This window comes from Sminthopsis crassicaudata, chromosome 3 (genome assembly GCF_048593235.1).
Source record: "Sminthopsis crassicaudata isolate SCR6 chromosome 3, ASM4859323v1, whole genome shotgun sequence".
NCBI classification, from domain to species: domain Eukaryota; kingdom Metazoa; phylum Chordata; class Mammalia; order Dasyuromorphia; family Dasyuridae; genus Sminthopsis; species Sminthopsis crassicaudata.
The window spans coordinates 456,596,976-456,615,777 of NC_133619.1; the positions used below are offsets into that span (position 1 = coordinate 456,596,976).

An 18,802-nucleotide genomic window follows, 5' to 3' on the forward strand; every position below is an offset into this window, starting at 1 on the left:
TTGGAACTATTCTATTTCATTTATTTCTATTACATTGAAAGAAAGACTACTAAAAATTCAGGATGTGATTTTTAGCAAGAAGCAATAAGCTAATCATTATGAAGTTACATAAGGATATCTTAGGATTTCTTCAGGAAATTGAATGAATCAATCATGAAGGAGTTATAAGGAGTTAAGCCTGAGTTTTAATTACAACTTTGACACTAATTGGTTATGTGACCAATGGGGGAAGCAAGGGGAGGAAGAACCCACAATCTTTTCCAAGGTTGGTTTTCTTATTTAGAAAGAATATTTATACTACTTACCTAATGAGTTGTTGGGAGGAAAAGTACACTGCAAATCCTAAAACACTACGTTCTTAAAGATTATAGATTGGATTACCAAGGTGGGGTTGGGAAAGTGGGGAGGGAGAATGGTACTGCCAATTTTAAATGACTTTCCAATTTTCATGGAAAAAAATTTCATGGTCTGTGTATTGTACTTAATAAAGAGTAACATTTATCTTTTTTAAAAAGAATATCCAATCAAAATTAAATCAATTTAAAACAACAGAAGGGGAAAGACTGTGTGCAATATTTAAGTATTATAATGGACCATATACTATTATGTGTTTAAGTTTATTCATTCCAACTAGAAATTCCTTTATAAGAGAATTAAATTTTGAAAAATTAATGAAAATTTATATTCTCACTTTATACCCCAATCTCTTTACTTGCACTTCATTCAACCAAGAATTTATAATTCCCAGCTGTGAGACTACTTGTTTGTAGCTCTAAAATGATAAAGAAATGCCTTTTTTATGGATATAAGCAATATGTGTTATTGTAATACTGTCAACACAATCAACTCCATAAGGAAGAAAAATTCAATGTTTACCTATCTTTAGGAATGCATCTTTTTTCCCCTTTATTCTTGTCCTTTAAGGAAATTAAACTGAAACAGGTAAACCAAATTTGTACTTTTATAAAAATGATATAAGATCTTTCTATAACTCATCTTCCCTTCCATTTATTCTCTGTTGTTTTTAAAGGAGGTGGATATGGGGACTAATATTCTTTAAATGCTAAATAGAATGTATTACAGGAGGTCTGGGGACCAAAATACCAAAACATAATGAAATGAAACAAAACAAAACAAAACAAACAAAAAACAACCCAACTATCAGGCCAAACAGTAATCAACATTAGAAAGCACATGTAGCATAAGACACCTATGTTCTTTTTCATAAAAACTTATTACTGAATTTGAACTATGAAATTCTTAGTCATTCCAATAAAATCTCCTAAATAACTATACTGTCTTCATTAAGACTGTTAAATAATATAACTTTAAAAATAAATGCTCAGTTTAAAAATATTGCCAATTCTTAAAAATAGAAATCTGCTGATAAATTCAGCTCATTAAAAAAGTGCCTTAGAATTACAAAGTACACCCTAGAATTTGAATGCCCTGCTATACGCAACATGCATAATTCAAATGTGATTTAGTCTATGTGAAAAGGAGAGGAATCATCTAAACAACATGGTGGCATTAGCTTTTGAGAGGAAAAGGGGCAGAGAAATACATGGAAAAACAGGGTTCAAAGACATTTGACATTTTCATAGAGATGAAAAATTATTATCTTAAGGCTTATACAGTATCTTAAAATGCTTTTACATATTTTTAAATGTAATTATATAAATTTAATAAATATCTGATTTAAAAAAAAAAAAAAAACATTGAATCATTAACTGTTTTAGTCCCACTTAGAGAGTTGAAACTGATTGATTCAAGGCATGTTAGGGTTTCTTTACTTAACTTCCCATTAAATAAACAGTCCACTGATCATCATTAGTCCCGCCCCTCAATTTTTTTTCCCCAACAATTTAGTTTCTCTAAATTTCTATGCCTTCCCCCCTCCCCCGCAATTCCGTGTTAAGATTATATGTCAGTCAAAATGACATTAAAGCTAATTACAGCACATGCCTTCAAAAAAAGAGGAACACTAGCAGGTTTTGTCCAATGGGTTTAATTTGCAATAATAAATTTAACAAATCTGGGGAGGGGAAATGTCACCTACTTTCAAGATCTTCCATATGTGCCTGAAGAGTTCTTGCAAGGTTAATAAACTAGAAACAATGCAGAAAGAAATAGAGTAGTTTAAATGTTGTATATGGATCTACAGAATAAGTATAGGTGGTTTATCTTACTTAACACAAAATTAAATATCATTTTAAGCCCATAAAAATCTAGCTGCTGGGGCTTTATCTTCAATCAATTAAAACACATAATTTAAGGGCAGTATTTAAAATATGTGCATGTATATACATGCTTTTTCAGGAAAATTTTTACTTAATACTAAGTTGCTGCTCTCATTGTTTGCTACAAAGAAAAACAGCCACGACATTCCTTAAATAGAAATAGATTATTCCATGCAATGGTACTCATTCTTTGCACTGAAGCAAATTACTTCAAAATTTAATCCAATTTTGAAAACTCTATAACCTGGGGACTCTATCAATTTAGAGATATATTACAAAGAGACAACTGGATTTCACATTAAAAAGAAAAACAAAAAATTCACGAATCTAATTTTCTGTCTAAATTTGATGTAACAGTCTAAAAAAACTGAAGTTTCAAGTTCAGTTCTATACTAAAAATAGTATTGACTTTGAAAAAAATCTCAATCACAATTATGTACATAGTAGGTTAAGGGACAGATTGAAAAATAAAAAAAACATTCTGTAATCAGTTTTGCTTTAAAAAGAAAAAACTTTATAATTTGATCAGATTAGAAGAGTAGGAATTCCATGATTTCTAGAAAAATTCCTTTTCTGTGGTATCTTAATAATTTCTTATTATTGTTAATTCTTTTTTATTCACCAACATTAAGTGCTAATAAAATGAAGAACTTACATAAAATGATCTGATCATTTCACAGACATTTTTCAATTTTTTTCACTATGAATTGTTAATAAAGTATTGAACTTCATTTACACAACAGCTTCCAAAAAAAAAAAAAAAAAAAAAAATATATATATATATATATATATATATATATATATATATATACTATAAGCTATATTAGGGAACCTTCCAAGTTCTATATAACAAGGAACAGAATTAAGTGCAAAACAAATTATTCAGGCACTATATGAGCACTTAGGCATATATATTTCAAAATATTGTCTAGTAACATATAAAATCTAAAAACTAGTCAAATGTGTAATCATCCACCCCACTCCACCCATTCCCCCCAAAAAGATCAAGACTTGCCTTGGTATGATGGTAAAGAAAGTACCATCTATGATAAATACTACATGGTGGGATATAGGTTTAAGTAGTTTTTAAGAACATACAGAAAGCAATTCATGTGTCCAATAAAAATCAGATAGTCCAGAGTTAATGGTAAGTTGGAAGTATAAAAATAAAATGGATGATGAAAGGCAAAATAAACTTGATAAAACTATGCCATTCATTACTTCACCAAAAAACAGCCTAATTTGGCTCTAACAAGGGTAACTTCTGAACCTTGTAAAAATAGCAAATTAGCTTAGAACTTATGTCAAAGGATGTTTAAAAACAAATGAGAAAATTATCCTGCACATAAGCTCATAACCTGAAAAGAAATATATCAAATCCTAAATAAAAATCTTGATACTGAACACTACTTAAATTAAAAATAAGTTCACTTTACTAGAATTTTTGCTAGTAACTTTACTACAGTTTCTCTCTAAATAATTATCATGAGACCTCTACCATGACATGACCTAAAATAGAGAGATATTGAATATTGGGGGAGGAAGGGGGGAAGGGAGCATAGGGGCTTGACTTACAAGTGAGTGGAGAGTTGGTATTTTTCATCTATCTTCAAAGATTAATAAAAAATTAAGCACTGAGAAATTCATAATTTAGAATAATCTAACACCCTTTAAAACAACTGTTTTTCCTGGCAGTTAGGTGGCGCAGTGGATAGAGCACCAGCCCTGAATTCAGGAGGACCAGAGTTCAAATCTGATCTCAGACACTTAACACTTCCTAGCTGTGTGACCCTGGGCAAGTCACTAAACCCCAGCCTCAGAAAAAAACAAAACAAAACCAAAAAAGAAAAAAAACTGTTTTTCAATAACGACAAAATCCACCCTCAACAAAAGTTGAAAATGTTTTGATATAAATAATATATAATGGAAAAAAATTTTTTTAATACTGGAGTTAATTTATGGCATGATCAAATAACTTTTTGAATATTTTCAAAATTAAAATAGAAATAAGCTTACTAAAAGTACCTTCTTCAAGTTTCTAGATTTTGGGAGTTATATTTTAAATTTCCATGCTATAATAAAATTTGTAAAAGAAACTTCTATCTCTTATGTTAACAATTCTATCTAGAGTTGCCATTATTCAAAGTGAAATCATTTAAAAAATAAACTTTATTTCCCCATCGTTGAAAATGTTTTCAATAATAGAATATTGGATAATGGATAGAAAATAGTAAATGTCTTAAAAAAACAAACAAACAAACAAAACAAACAACTTAAGGACTTTCACTTTTAAGATCTTCTAGCACCATTAAAAAAATTTAGTTCTCCTAAAACAATCTTCCCAATGATTTCTTCCCAAATCTAAACTACTGATTCAGCCTATTCTCCCATCCCCATCTCAATATTACTTACTCGGACACGTGTGCTAGCTTCACTTGCAGTTCCCAGCATATCAGAAAAGCTTTGTTCACATAAATGCAACAACACAACCAGGTACAGACCCGAACTGATAAACTCATACTCTGCCTTCAGTTGAAAGGAAAAAATGAGAAAAAAAAAAAATATATATATATATATATCAGAAAAGCAGACTAAAGATATGGATATACAGTGACTCAGTTCTCTGAGAAACAGAAGAAAAACACTCATATACATTAGGTGCCATAATAGAGCATAAGGCTTAAACTTTAAAAAAAAAAAAAAAACCCTCTATCAAAACACCATGCCATCTGTTACATGGGAAAAATGTTTATTTAGGCATATTAAAAGAAAAAAAAATATTTAAAAGAAAGGGGGGGAAAGGACTTTTAAATCATCTAAGATGGTTCAGAACTTTATTTTCTACAAATCTCAGAATAAAGAAAATATTCCAAAATTTTCTGTTTCCTTAGCTGTAACTTAAAACTCGCATAACTGAAAAAGGATTTACATAACTAAAATTTTCCATTCTGTAAAAACTTACATATCTTTTAAAAGTTGGTATGGTAACTAGTGGACTAGCTACTTAAAATATTTGTCAAAATCTATCTGACTTTTGCATTATGCAAGGTCAGTTAACGTATCTGAACTTTAAACTACATATTTACCAAAAACTTCAGCAGTTTCCTAACATGTTAAAAAAAATTTAATCACTTCTCTAATTCTAAAAGTTGATTTATTCTAGTATTTCTCATTAGAACTTCTCATTGACAAAAGAGCTAATCTCTCACATGGCTCCCTAGTCAAGCCTGTTCATTAGTAATTAGGTACCTTAAAAGTATTATTTGCTATATTCACTTTTGTGATATGGTAGCTTCTCCACTGCAAATCATTATGTAGGTTAGTATCACTTCTTAGAGGTTCAAAGGTGACATATGAGTGACATATTTCCTCTAATTTCTCCCTGCTGAAAATGAAATTTTCTAATAAAAATAAAACCTATCCCTATCCTCTTTTGCTAGAAAAATGCCATTTGTACTAATAGTGAAAAATTATTTTTATCCCAAGAGCCCATTTTGGCCTTTTGCCAAAAGGCTTTGGTCTAACCTTTATTCTTGATCTTCAAGTATATAAAAATTCCCTAAACTGTTTTTAAAATTTTGTTTCATTATCAATAACAATGAAAGTTGTTGGAAACTAATTAATTTTTAATCTCTTATAGACAAAACCTAGGGAGTAAGAGAAGAAAAGAGAGAATTAAAGCAGCATTAACTCAACCATGAAGAAATCATTTATATCCTTTCTAGCAGGGGTCCTCAAACTATGGCCTGCAGACGTTTATGCGGCTGCCAGGTTATGGCAAATGGGCTGAGAGGCAGAGGCAGAGTGTGAGTTTTTGTTTTTACTATAGTCCGGCCTTCCAACAGTCTGAGGGGCAGTGAACTGGCCCCCTATTTAAAAAGTTTATAGGGAAAGCAAAAGGGGAAAAAATTTTAAAAACAAGTTTTTCAGTTAAATGGGAATTTTAAAATGTGAAAGGCGAGGCAATGAGAGGAAACAATGCTTAAATTATATTTACCTACTCCTTTTCTGAGGTTTTAGAGAGAAAGTATAGCAAAATGCAATCAAATCTTTAACCAAACTGATGGCAAATTCTATTCTTATAGCAAAAGAGGGAAAATGTTTGAAATTGGTGAATGCTATTCACAAGACAGCTGGAAACCGAATAACCCTGGTAAAAGACAGGGGAAAAAATTGCATGACTGAAAAACTTTTTCAAACTTTAATTTGTAAAAAGTTTTTTTAGCCTCATAAACACAAAATTAATGACTTGACTAGTGTTTTACCTTTTACCTTAAAAAAGTTAAGGATAAAGGCAGAAAAGTCAGAGCATAAGTTCTGAAATAACTCCCAAAATGATGAAAAGCATTATTTGGAAAATAGTGTTTTATTCTGTTTTTTTTTTTTTATGCAGGATCCTGACCATGATCAAATTGATTTCCTCAAAAGTTGTCCTCTAAACACAGAACAGACACTTACCAAATTAGGCAAAATATACTAACTTGTTCATTTGCATGAGCCCTATGAAGTTCATGAATATCAAAATCCTCTAGGTTAAGCTGTAACTTTTCTTTACACAGTTCACAGGTGGTTACAGATTCCAATGATGAACCTAGTAGAAATGAAATTCAAAGTTAGATTTTATTTTCATATGTTTCCACAAAACCATTTGCATCTTCATCCCAAACCACCTTTAAAGTCTATATAATTAACATATCAAATATATTCATGAAAAAAAACACATTAATTTTCAAAGCAATAAAATAAACATTTCCTTGAATATGGAAATAGGCAATTTTCAATATGCATGTCAAACAACAACTATTGCTTACTCATACTTTGTTTTTCCCAGAAACCTCTGCAAAAGAATGGAATTTACATTGTTTCCCTAGACATGGCAACACAAAACAATGACAAAGTCTACTCTAATAACTTTAAGACAAAACATCAAGAGACACACCCTGATGAAGTGTCTTTGGTATGTAAATACCTAGCAATTTTTAGGGGCTATGCACTTGACTCACGTGCCACTAAAACAAATTGTTTTAGAAATATGAAAAATAGTCATCACAATAAGATTCACAGCAGCATTTCCTTATCCCCAAATACCCTTACCCCTTGGTCACGTTTAAATTTCAATTTCCAAATGGCTAAAATAATCCTAAACTAACCATATATCTTGGTTATTCTTTTTTTTTTTTAATTAAAGCTTTTTATTTTTCAAAACATAAGAGTGGACAATTCTTCAACATTAGCCCTTGCAAAACCTTGTGTTCCAATTTTCCCTTTCTTCCCCCACATCTTCCCCTAGATGGCAAGTAGTCCAATATGTTAAACATGGTAGAAATATATCAGATAGATGCATACATATTTATACAATTATTGTACTGCATATATCTTGGTTATTCTTTGTTTTGTTTTCTTTTTCTGAAGCTAGGGTTAAGTGACTTGCCCAGGGTCACACAGCTAGGTGTGTGACTGTCTGAGGCCAGATTTGAACTCCAGTCCTCCTGAATTCAAGGCTGGTACTCTATCCACTGCACCACCTAGCTGCCCCTTATCTTGGTTATTCTTAAAAGACTTGAAAGTTAAGGGCAGTTTTCTAAAAAGCAATTCAGTATTAAATAGAAAAAAAGTATAATAACCACAAAGTATATAATGATAATTTGAGAAAATAAATGTAGAAAAGTAGGAATAACTTGTGATAAATTAACATTAGTACTGTCAGGTAAAAAACTAAAGATGAATACTTAAAGCTCAGAACAAAGAGTCAATGTATCTAAAAATGTATTGCAAATAATCTCTTTCATTTGGTTTTCACTAAAATTCCAATGAAGAACTAAAATTCAAATTTGTCTTAGATTGAAATTACTTTGTTGCAGATTTAGAACAGGAAGGGAACTCGGATAATCTAGTCATATGCCTTATCTAGAGAATAAGTAAGATCTAGACTTTCAATTGATTTTCCCAGACTAATTCAGCAATCTTTCCACTGCAGAACATTTCTTCCCATAAACTTTGTTGCTGCTCTTTACCCTTTTGTTAAAAAATAATTTCCTTATGTGGAAAATCTGTATCTAAAAACAAGAACAAATGACCACAGAATTTATAACTGAAAAGGACCTTAACTGTCACCCAACTTTAATTTTGCAACTTTATTTGAAGCCTAGAGTTTAAGTGATTTACCCAAGGAAATACTTGTAAACAAGGATAAGAACGAAATCTTCTGACTGGAATCTTCATTCCTTTTACCACTGAAGCAAACTTTCTACATGTTTGAATTCAAGTGGTGAGGAAACTGTGAGCAGGGCTGCTAAAAATTATGTGCAACAAGTAAAGTTTCTGAAGGCAAAGTCATCTAAGTAAACCTACAGACATTTTTCAAATACCAGTGAATAATCAAGTGACAGTTACATAAGGATTAAGAGCAAATAAATTTTCCATTCTAGTAGTAATTCAAATTACCTAATTTCCACAGTATTAAACAAACCTGATTACTAAAAATTATACTAGTGTGTATATTAAAAAAAAAAAAAAAACAGTTCTCACACATAACATGCCAAATCAATTAACAAAATAAAATTTTAGCAATGCTATGAAAGTAGAGCTTTTTGTTTCTTCAGGATCAACACAAAGAGCAGTTAGGAAAGTGATAGATACTCTAGCCATTATAAAGGAAGAAATCAGTATTATTAGTATTAGCCTCACCCTGCAATTTAAATCCCATGTTCCTGACAAAATTCATAAAAACTAAAAAAAAGCCAAATGTAGCCCGCTGAGGATGTTTATGTGGCTCCTGGTTATGGCAAATGGGCTGAGGGACGGAGACAGAATGTGAGTTTTTGTTTTTACTATAGTCCGGCCCTCCAACAGTCTGAGGGACAGTGAACTGGCCCCCTATTTAAAAAGTTTGAGGACCACTGCCATAAATAGTCTGATCCAGCTGTTTAGGCTATAGGTTATTCACTTTAAAACTACCTTTAATAAGAAAATATTGATGGGGAGGTTAGGAAAAGAGGTAAATTAAAACAGTAATGAAATCTTAACTTAAAATTTTAGGTAATGTCACTGAACCCACTTCAAAATGTGATTTTGAATTATGAAATAGAGAATTCCAGAGAATAATTAAGATTCTACAGTGAAGTGATTCCACCAGCAAATCAAATATATAACTGAAAAAAATCAGAAATATGATTGATAGAGTAATGGGACTTGAAAAAAATATTAAAAGTAAATTAAATAAAGATCACATGCCTTCTACGCCAGCAGGAAAGGGCACTCCACTATTATTTTTTCTTTGTAGCAAGATTTCCAAGCTTTTATATAATCTATTTAAACTTCGAATTTAAAAAAAAAAATTTGTTCACAGGTTTGTATTTGAAGCAGTAAGAGTTGAGTATACCACACATTAATCTCAGAAGCCTCTGAATATACTCTAGTTGATTAAAAAATAAGATCCTCATCCATACTTAAATACTAAAAATCCCTATACTTTAACCTTACTTGTTAAATTAACCTCAGAAAATTCCTCCTAAATACTAATATTCTAAGGAACAATTTGAAGAAAATTCTATTCTCGATGATACCTCTACATTACCCAAGTTTCAGTAGTCAGAAATAATAAAGACTGAGAACTCTCAGGAATTCTCTCTCCTCTACAATTCATGTTTGGAAAACCCCTGTTTTCCTACATAACACTGCCTCATACCTCACTCCACATTTTTGGCTTCTTGGTTCCAATCTTAAAGGAAAAAGCAAGCCCATTCTCCTAGCCAAAGCCTTCCCAATTACTTGTGCCCTTAATATCCAACCCCCCCTCCATCAATTTCTTATTTGATCTTTTTCTTATTTTCAATCTCTTTAGAATCAATTGCTCCTCCATGGTTACAACAAATATGACTAGATCTCTATTCTTTAAAAATAAAACAATTGACTTCTCCATCCAAATAGCTATTTAATCTTTTCTATTCCACCCTCTCATCTCTCCATTTCATGACTCTTTCCTCCCCTAACACAACTAACTTGATTCAGATTTTCATGATCTTTCTTCACCTGGACTACTGAAAATAATGTTCTAATCCACCCTTCACAAAACTGCCAAATTAATAATTTGAAAGTCTCCTTGTCACTCTTCTATTAAAAAAGAGCTCTAGGGGTTGTCCCCACCATGATCTTTTGGTAAAAATACAAATTCTCAATTGTGATTTAAAGTCCTTCACAATCTGGTTCCAGCTTATTCTTCCAGGTTGATTATACCTTACGCTTGCCTACTATTGTTCATCATACATAATTTTCCAACTCCCACTTCTATGAATCTGGTTATGATGAGTTTATGCCTCAAATACTTTTCTTCACCACTATATGGTTTTGTATATATTGTCCTTTATCTGAATACAAGTGATCAAACTCTCACATTTGTACTTATATCCCAATAATTAACAGTTATCTGGCACTTAGCAAGCACTTAATAAACAAATGCTTATTGACTATGACTAGATTACATTTTATATTCACTATTTTTAAAGATTATGATATATGTTTTTTATTTTAGTTAAGTTTTATTACTTTATTGGAATAATCTGAACATTTTCATTTTGTAACTTTAGAGTTATGAGAAAAATGCACTACAACCCAAATCTTACAGCTTATTTAAATGTTATTAGCATCATTTAACTTCTGAGGTGTAATCTCAATTAACAACCAGTTTTTAGATTTGTATGTGCCATGTGCACTATACCAAGTGCTAGAAATGTAAATGTAAAAATTATCTCTGCACTCTTAAGGAATTCACATTCCTTAATTTCAATAATTCTAATTAAATATAGAAAAAGAGGCAAGAAGTAAGGTAATATCAAGATTATGTTTCAGTACCATAGGTAGAAAGCTGAAAAGAGAACTGGAAACTGCCTCTTATCTACCTCAAAAGTAGACAACATGTACAAATGTAAATATATTCTAAATAAATGCAAGACAATTTCTGGAGAAGGCAGCAGGACCTGAGGACATAAAGATCACAAAAGTTTGCATATAGTAGGTAACAATTAAGGTAAGTTTTGAAACAAATAATTCCAAAATGAGAGAATATGAAAGTCTAGGTTATACAACTTTAAGTACAGTAATAAATGCCAAATAAGGAAAAAACAAAACAAAACAAAAAAACACTTTAATATAATGAAGAAATACTTAAAATTCCATACCAAATTTCATCTTCAAAGCTTCATAAAATTTTTAAAAAGATGCTTTTTTACTTAAAAGCTCCCTAGTCGAGCAATTTGTTACTACACCCCCAAAGCTATTAAATATTGTTCAAACCTACTATCTCAGAATGTTACTAAGTTTGTATCCCAAAAAGATCAAAAAAAGAAAAGAAAGTACTTACATGTACAAAAATATTTAGCTTTTTTTTTGGTAGCAATGAATAGAAAATTCAGATGCCTATCAATTGAGGAATGTCGAACTAGTGAAGATATGACTGTGATGAAATATTATTGCATTACAAGAACAAGAAATGATGAAGGAGAAGGACTGTTTCAGAAAAACCTGGGAAGTTTGTATGAATGCTCAGAACCAAGAAAACAATTTACATAGTCAATAACAATATTGTAAAGATAAACACTGACAGATTCACTAACTCTAATCAAACACAATGATCAATCACAACTCGAAGGATCCATAACATATCCACTACAGAAAAAGAACTGATAGATTCAAAATGTAGAATGAATTTACAGATTTCTTCTATTTCTTAATTTAAACTAATGAGCAATTTTTTCCATGTATATATGTATTAATAAAGGATTTTATTTTTTCTTGCCTTTTCAATGGATGAGAGAATTTACAACAGAAATTTTTTTTTTTTTAAAAAGGGATGCTAAGCAAAGTGAACACAATGAGAAAACAGCAGTAACAGCAAATGTGTTGTGATCAACTATAACAAATTTAGCTCTCTTCAGCAATACCATGATCAAAGAATTTCAAAAGATGCATGATGGAAAATTCTATTTATATTCAGAGAAAGAACTACTTATGTCTGAATGTAAATCAAAGCATACTATTTTCACTTTTATTTTTTTCATGTTTTTTCTTTTTGTTCTATTTCTTAGCAACATGACTAATACAAAAATGTGTTTTATAGGATTACACACATATAACCTATATTAAATTGCTTACTACCTTGCAGAAGTGGGGGCTGGAAGGGAGGACGAAAAAAAATTTGCAACTCAAAAGAAATTTTTAAAATTAAAACATGGGAAAGCAGGGTAGGAAATGACCAGTGATGCTCAAGTAAAGTAAAACCTGATGTTCTGGCCTGGTTACTCCTTTACACTCAAACTTTTCAAAACCCATCACAATCTGACCTCCTCCTATCTTTCTGGTCTTACCATTACCCTACCTATGACTAGATATGATCTGGCAACCTTGGTCATCATCTTGTTCCTAATAAATGAGACTTCATTTCCTGACTACCTTTTCGCAAGCTGTTCTTCATGCCTAGAATATATTCTTTCCTCACCTCTGCATTCCAATTCACATTCCAGCCTCAGGTCAAATTCCATAGAGTCCTTTACTAGATCCCCTAATTGCTAGTGGTATCCTTCTGAGATTACTTTCTAGTTAAAACACATATATAACATATATGCAAAATTTTCTGTCACATGGTCTCATCCATTATAGTTGTCAGCTGATGAAGGCAAGGATCCTATTTTTCACTATATACCTGACACATAGGAAACATTTAATAAATGCTTTCTGATTGACCTTAAGAATCTCTTCTACAATATTACTAATAATCACTAAATTCTACTTGAAGACCATAGGTCTTTTTCTTTGCAGAAATAAAACCTCAATTAAAATAAAATTGAAAAATATGGGGGTGATGCTAGGTGATAGTTTAGTAACTTCCAATCAGGACTTCATTGCTCAGAAGAAAACCCTATCTTTGGGTGGTGAGATATCCAAAGTTGGCAATACTGAAAAGGAGAAGCTGAAGATTTCAAGAGTGAAGGGAAGAAAAATGTTGAAATCACTAAGACAAGATGAAAATAATAAAGAGTAATAAGTGGCAGGATGACAGATTGTGAAAATATGAAGGGATAAAGACTGAAAGATAACAGAACGAAGTATAATAGGAGAGGTGGAAGGAAAGGGGTTTTTATCAGAGTTTAACATCTTAAGAGATGTCAAAAGCAAAAAGAAGACTCAAATTGCAGAACTGAACAGACACCTACATGCAGGATCCATATAAGGCATGGTTCTAGAGTTAGGAGATTTATACCACTTGTTTACAATTCCTTTATTTAATAAATAAGTCTGCAGAGCTTAAGTGGCTGACTATCATTACTTCATTTGATACTGATAACTAGTGAGAAGGTGGCAAGAGAAATATTTCCTTTGGAAATGGAGAAACTGAAGTAGCTAAGTAACTTGCTCAAAATTACATGCCTAGTAAGCTGGAGAACAGGCACACATACCCAAGTTTTACAGTTCTAAGTTCTACGCTTCACCAGAATCACAGTGCCTTTAAAATACAGCCTGGCTCACTGAAAAGTGACAAAATAAATCAAAACTAGAATACAAATGTCATTTGTAACTGAACAGAAAAGAGACAATTCTAAAATTAACACAGACACATAATTACATGCTATATTTGAAGGATCCCTACAGTATCCTAAAGTCATCAATGCAAATATCCATTATATTTCACACTGCACACTGTACATATGTGAAGAGGCTACTAGTTAGCTGAAAGTTATTGAACAGGGATTTGGTAGGAAAAAAAAAAAAAAAAGCAATGGATGGGAGGAGGTTCAATAAAGCCAATTTCCAATGGTAACTCTTCAACTATATTGGCTACATGACCTTACCATACAAACTTCTTTGAGTCTTGTATTCTTCATTTGTAAAATGAAGTTTACTAGAGTCCCTTTAAAGTCTCTTTCTCCTTTTAAGAGTCTATAATAGTAGGAAAAATGAATTTCAAATTAATAGTTCTTTGGAACTAATTCATTGGGCTTGAATTAGGTGGTGCAGTGGATGGAACACCAGCCTTGAATTCAGGAGGACCCGAGTTCAAATCTGGTCTCAGACACTTAACACTTCCTAGCTGTGTGACCCTGGGCTAGTCACTTAACCCCAGCCTCAGGGGGGAAAAAAAAATTCCAATAGATAATACACATCACATAGTCATAGAACAAATTTTATACTAATTATAAAAAGAAAAAATGGTCAGAAAATAGTAGATTTTTACCAGAATTAATTTTAGCCTGTAACCACTTCTTCATACACTCCTGATGAACATATTGCAAACTTCCAGTGCATTTGCATGGCTCTATTAGAAGATTAGAAGATGATGCAGCTGCCATCTGGCAAATTCTACACAAATCACCTTCTTCTTCATCAGAATCCTCTAAGAGAAGACTAAAAAAAAAAAAAAAAAAAAAAAAAGGAAACAACTGATGATGTGTGTTTTTCTCTTCAGATAAAATACTTTTACCCCTGACTCCACATATTTATATTTGGCTTATATTATAGAATGATCTCAAAAGTCTTATTCCCCTCAACTTAAGAGGGGAACCCAAAAACTACTTATTATCCAAGGTGAACCCAAAGCCACATAACAAGAAATTGTTATCACCATCTACTTGGAAGTAATGAAATAGCAATTCAAATCCTTTACCCATTATCTGAATGTAGCATATACACAGCAATACTGTTCACGTTTTTCTTCCCAAGGTCTTTCTAATACACAACTTGTCTCCCCAACAATCTTATTTGTGATTTCTTAAAAGGACAAATTATTTAATGCTTTGAGAGAAGCACTCATCAAGGCAATTCTCCTTTTGAACGTGTTGTGTGTGTAGGTGCAAACACATATAAACAAACACACACAGCTTAACTAATTATTAGTTAAAAGTCTAAGTGTTGAAAACAAGCAAAATATGCTAAATCAAATTAATCTCCCCCAAAAAGTTAAATTTTAATCATAATATAAGATAACCTTTTTCTTAGCAGCCTCAATCTACTTAATCTGGGCTATTAAAACCACTGGTTGAAGAGGTCTAGGTTACTCCCCCAGGTTCAGGGGAAGTGAAAGAAATTCAAAACAGCTACAAGAAGTTTCTTGTAGATTATACAACAACTTGAGCCCTCTTATACTAGAAGTTTAGCTGAATTTTTTGTCAAGGGATGGAAAAAAACTAATGTTGTGTATTTTTGTATTCCAAGAAAATAAAAATTTATTTTGTTTGCTGTTATCTATCCTTAATTACTAGCATACATAATTCAATACATTTATTTCATAGAATCATATTAAATATCTATTGTGAATATAGCACATAGACTTTAGATCTAACTTTCAAAAATTTTCAGTTCAATTATCAATATTATTAGAAAGCATTTAAGTAAGAAAAATTCTAAGCAGGTTACTACACACAGAACTTTTATGGCTTCAAGAAAAATGCATTGGTTTACCTCTCTTTTATTTTTTGTAGTTTTTCTGGATCTCTTGATGGTAAGGTTTTAGTCTTATCATTCTGCCCATCAGATGAATTCCAACCTGAGGGAATAATATCTACAGTGATCATGACATTGTCAGATAAACTGCTTCCTAGAGCTGAGGGGACTGCAAATCGGAATAAGGAACCAGGAAGAATTCCAGATATTCCTGTATTTCTTCCACTATGAGCCAAATCTGGTGTGGAAGCAGCAGAAGCAGCTGCACTGCTGGGTACTGTAGGGGTTTGTGATCTATTGGCAGTAGTCCCAAGGGATTCATTTTGTGTTTCAAGGTGAACATCTTCATTAGACTCTCTTCTCAAAACATGATGAGGTCTAGATGGCACATCAGTAGTGCGAATTCGTGTAGATTCATCTCTTCCTTCTCGACGTCTCCTTGAAAATAAAGGTGTGCATCTATTTCTTAGAGAGGAGGACAACCAAGAACCAGCATTTCTACTTTCAGACTCTTGGCTAAAGTTTTCTGAACCAGTCTCAGAGTTAGGATTTTGGCCAACAGATGATAAACCCCATCTTCGCCTAAGAAATCTAAATCCCTGAGAAGATTCAGATGTTCTATTATCTTGAACTTCAGAAGATGAAGTTGTACTACCGCTGGATTGTGTGGAAGTCAGAACTGTTGGAGCAACATAAGAATTTTCAGAATCTAATGATCTTGTATTCAGGGAATCCTGACTAGATCTTCGTGAAAAAAAGGTAGATGACATACTAGAAGCTAGACGAGACAACAACTGCCTGGTTGTCCGCCTTCCTTCAGTGTCACTGGAAGACTCAGTCAATGATCTTTGAGATGAACCAATCCTTTCAGAATTATTAATGGAAGAAGCTTCCTCTCTATTTGGGATGTAAGAAAAACCTTGCTGTACACTCCTTTGGGGAGATTCCATTTCTCTTGGAGAAAAGTTTGATCTGGAAGAATTTCTACTTGGTTCTCTAGAATAAAATGAGGACTGATGTTCAGAAGGCCATTGACGGTTCATGGATGATGTATTTAATCTTAAAGTGTTCAGTGAATTCTCTTTTGGTCTTGCTCCTTGAGAATATGAAGAAGCAACTCTATCTTGAAGATCTATTATTAAAACAGCAAGAGACAAAGGGAGAAAATGATTAGCTGAACATAATTCTGATATTAAAAAGTTTATCTGTTGGCATTATCTTCATTTTGTCATTATGCTATTCACAGAACAGATGTTACCATGTATGAAATGCAATTTTATTGCAAAAATATTCTGGGGCATGATAAAACTCATTATGGCTTAATTCTTATTTAAGATCATATATTTCAAATTTTTATATTATTACATCTTGTGTACTACTATTGTATATTATATAAAATATAAATTTTAAAATTCAAAATACCAACAATACAGTACTGACCAATATCATTTTTGCTATGTTGAATAGAAACAAAGTCCTCAAAAGTGCAAGTCAGTTTGAGCAAAAGGAAAGACAGAAAGATATTGCCAATCTTAGAAATATGTACTTCTATTACAGACAATAGGGAACCACAGATACTTATGTTTTAATAAGTAAATGAAGAATAAACTGAAGGAGAAAGTTCAACTGAAAGATAAGTAAAATTGTAAGTGAATGATTTTTAGATCTTTTGGTCCCCAAATTTCTAGATTCAGAAATTACTGAGAATCCCTTTCTTTACACTCTTAAAAAGTGACTATCCCAAAGAGTTTTTATTTGGGTTATATGTGTCAATATTTTAAAAGTATTAGAAATAATGCTTAAAACATTAAAAATTATCCATTTAAACATAATAAAATCATTGTCTATTAAAATAATTTTAATGGGGAAAAAATTTTTTTTTCCAAAAACAAAATTTTAGTGAGAAAAATGGTATTGTTTATTTATTTATGAAAATTTCTTTAATGTACAGCTTAGCAGAAGACAGGTGGATTCTCTTATTTGCTTCTGCATTCAATGTTGTGATGTTTGAAGAATGAAAAAAAATCTGAAGCAAAATATATGTAATTGGAAAGGAGGACTATTTTTAATAATCAAAGTCTTATTATAAAAAGTTCTGATATCACATCATTTGTCTAGAGTAGTGATTCTAAATTTTCTGTGTGATTAGAGCCTAAAATGGGGTGGTATTCATGAGTGGAAAGGAAAGATGTGAGATTCAAGCATTAAAATTGAAAAGACGTGGCAAATTAACAGATAATGGAGGAAAAACCAAAGATGAAAGTGACACATTACTCCGAGGTTTTAAACTTGAATGACTGAGATGGTAGTTGCTATAAAGAAGTTTAGAACAGATTAAAATAGATAATAAAATTTGGAGATGCTAAAATCAATATGCTTACAGGACACAACTGAAGAAATATTTAGACATACATAGCTCTAGCAGTAATTTCCATAAATATAAGTCAATCTATTGTGAACTAATGAGATCACACCAGGAAAAAGAGATTAAAAAGAGGGCCTAGAAAGAACTTTGGGAGATCATCTGTAGGGACCAGTCAGAGATAGGATAACAAGTAAAAAAGATTATCACAAGAAATACCCAGAATAGGATAGTGAACAACATTAAATGTTTCTTAGAAACAAGTAAAGGGTGGGGAGAGGGGTAGCTAGGTGGTACAGTGAATAGAGCACCAGCCCTGAAGTCAGGAAGACCTGAGTTCAAATCTGGCCTCAGACACTTAACACTTCCTAGGTGTTTGACCCTGGACAAGTCACTTAACCCCAATTGCCTCAGCAAAAAAAAAAAAAAAAAAAAAAAAAAAAAGAAAAAGAAAGAAAAAAGAAAAGGACTAAATAAACATGGTCAATAGAGAAATCTCTTTTGCTTAATTATGCACATTTGTTATAGGTATTTTATTGTTTTTTAATGGGGATGGGTGTTCATAATTTTTTTTTTTTTTTTTTTTTTTTTTGCAGAGAAGTCAAAAATGATGAGAAAAAAGAACAAGTCAAAAGATTTAACAAAAGAATACTGACAAACTATAGAAAGATGTTTCAGTCAGGAGATAGGAGAGGAAGCCTAATTCCAAAGAATTTAAAATGAATGAGATAATGAAGTATAAGCTAAGGTTTAGATTCCTTTTTCTAGA

At 31.7% G+C, this 18,802-nt stretch overlaps 1 protein-coding gene across 8 annotated transcripts in view; it reads right to left on the reverse strand.

Annotated features, from left to right (window-relative positions):
• MARCHF7 (membrane associated ring-CH-type finger 7) overlaps positions 1–18,802 on the reverse strand; it is a 48,120-nt gene that overhangs the window by 1,278 nt on the left and 28,040 nt on the right. For 3 of the 8 annotated variants that reach the window (XM_074303327.1, XM_074303323.1, XM_074303329.1), the window contains 5 exons: positions 15,690–16,803; positions 14,467–14,636; positions 6,722–6,831; positions 4,653–4,766; positions 2,060–2,108 (listed from right to left, as the gene is read on the reverse strand). In XM_074303327.1, the coding sequence (XP_074159428.1) occupies positions 2,060–2,108; positions 4,653–4,766; positions 6,722–6,831; positions 14,467–14,636; positions 15,690–16,803 (1,557 nt within the window). Of the gene's footprint in view, positions 1–2,059; positions 2,109–4,652; positions 4,767–6,698; positions 6,832–14,466; positions 14,637–15,689; positions 16,804–18,802 lie in introns of all 8 variants that reach the window. The other 5 variants (XM_074303326.1, XM_074303321.1, XM_074303328.1 and 2 more) reach the window with 3 other exon arrangements.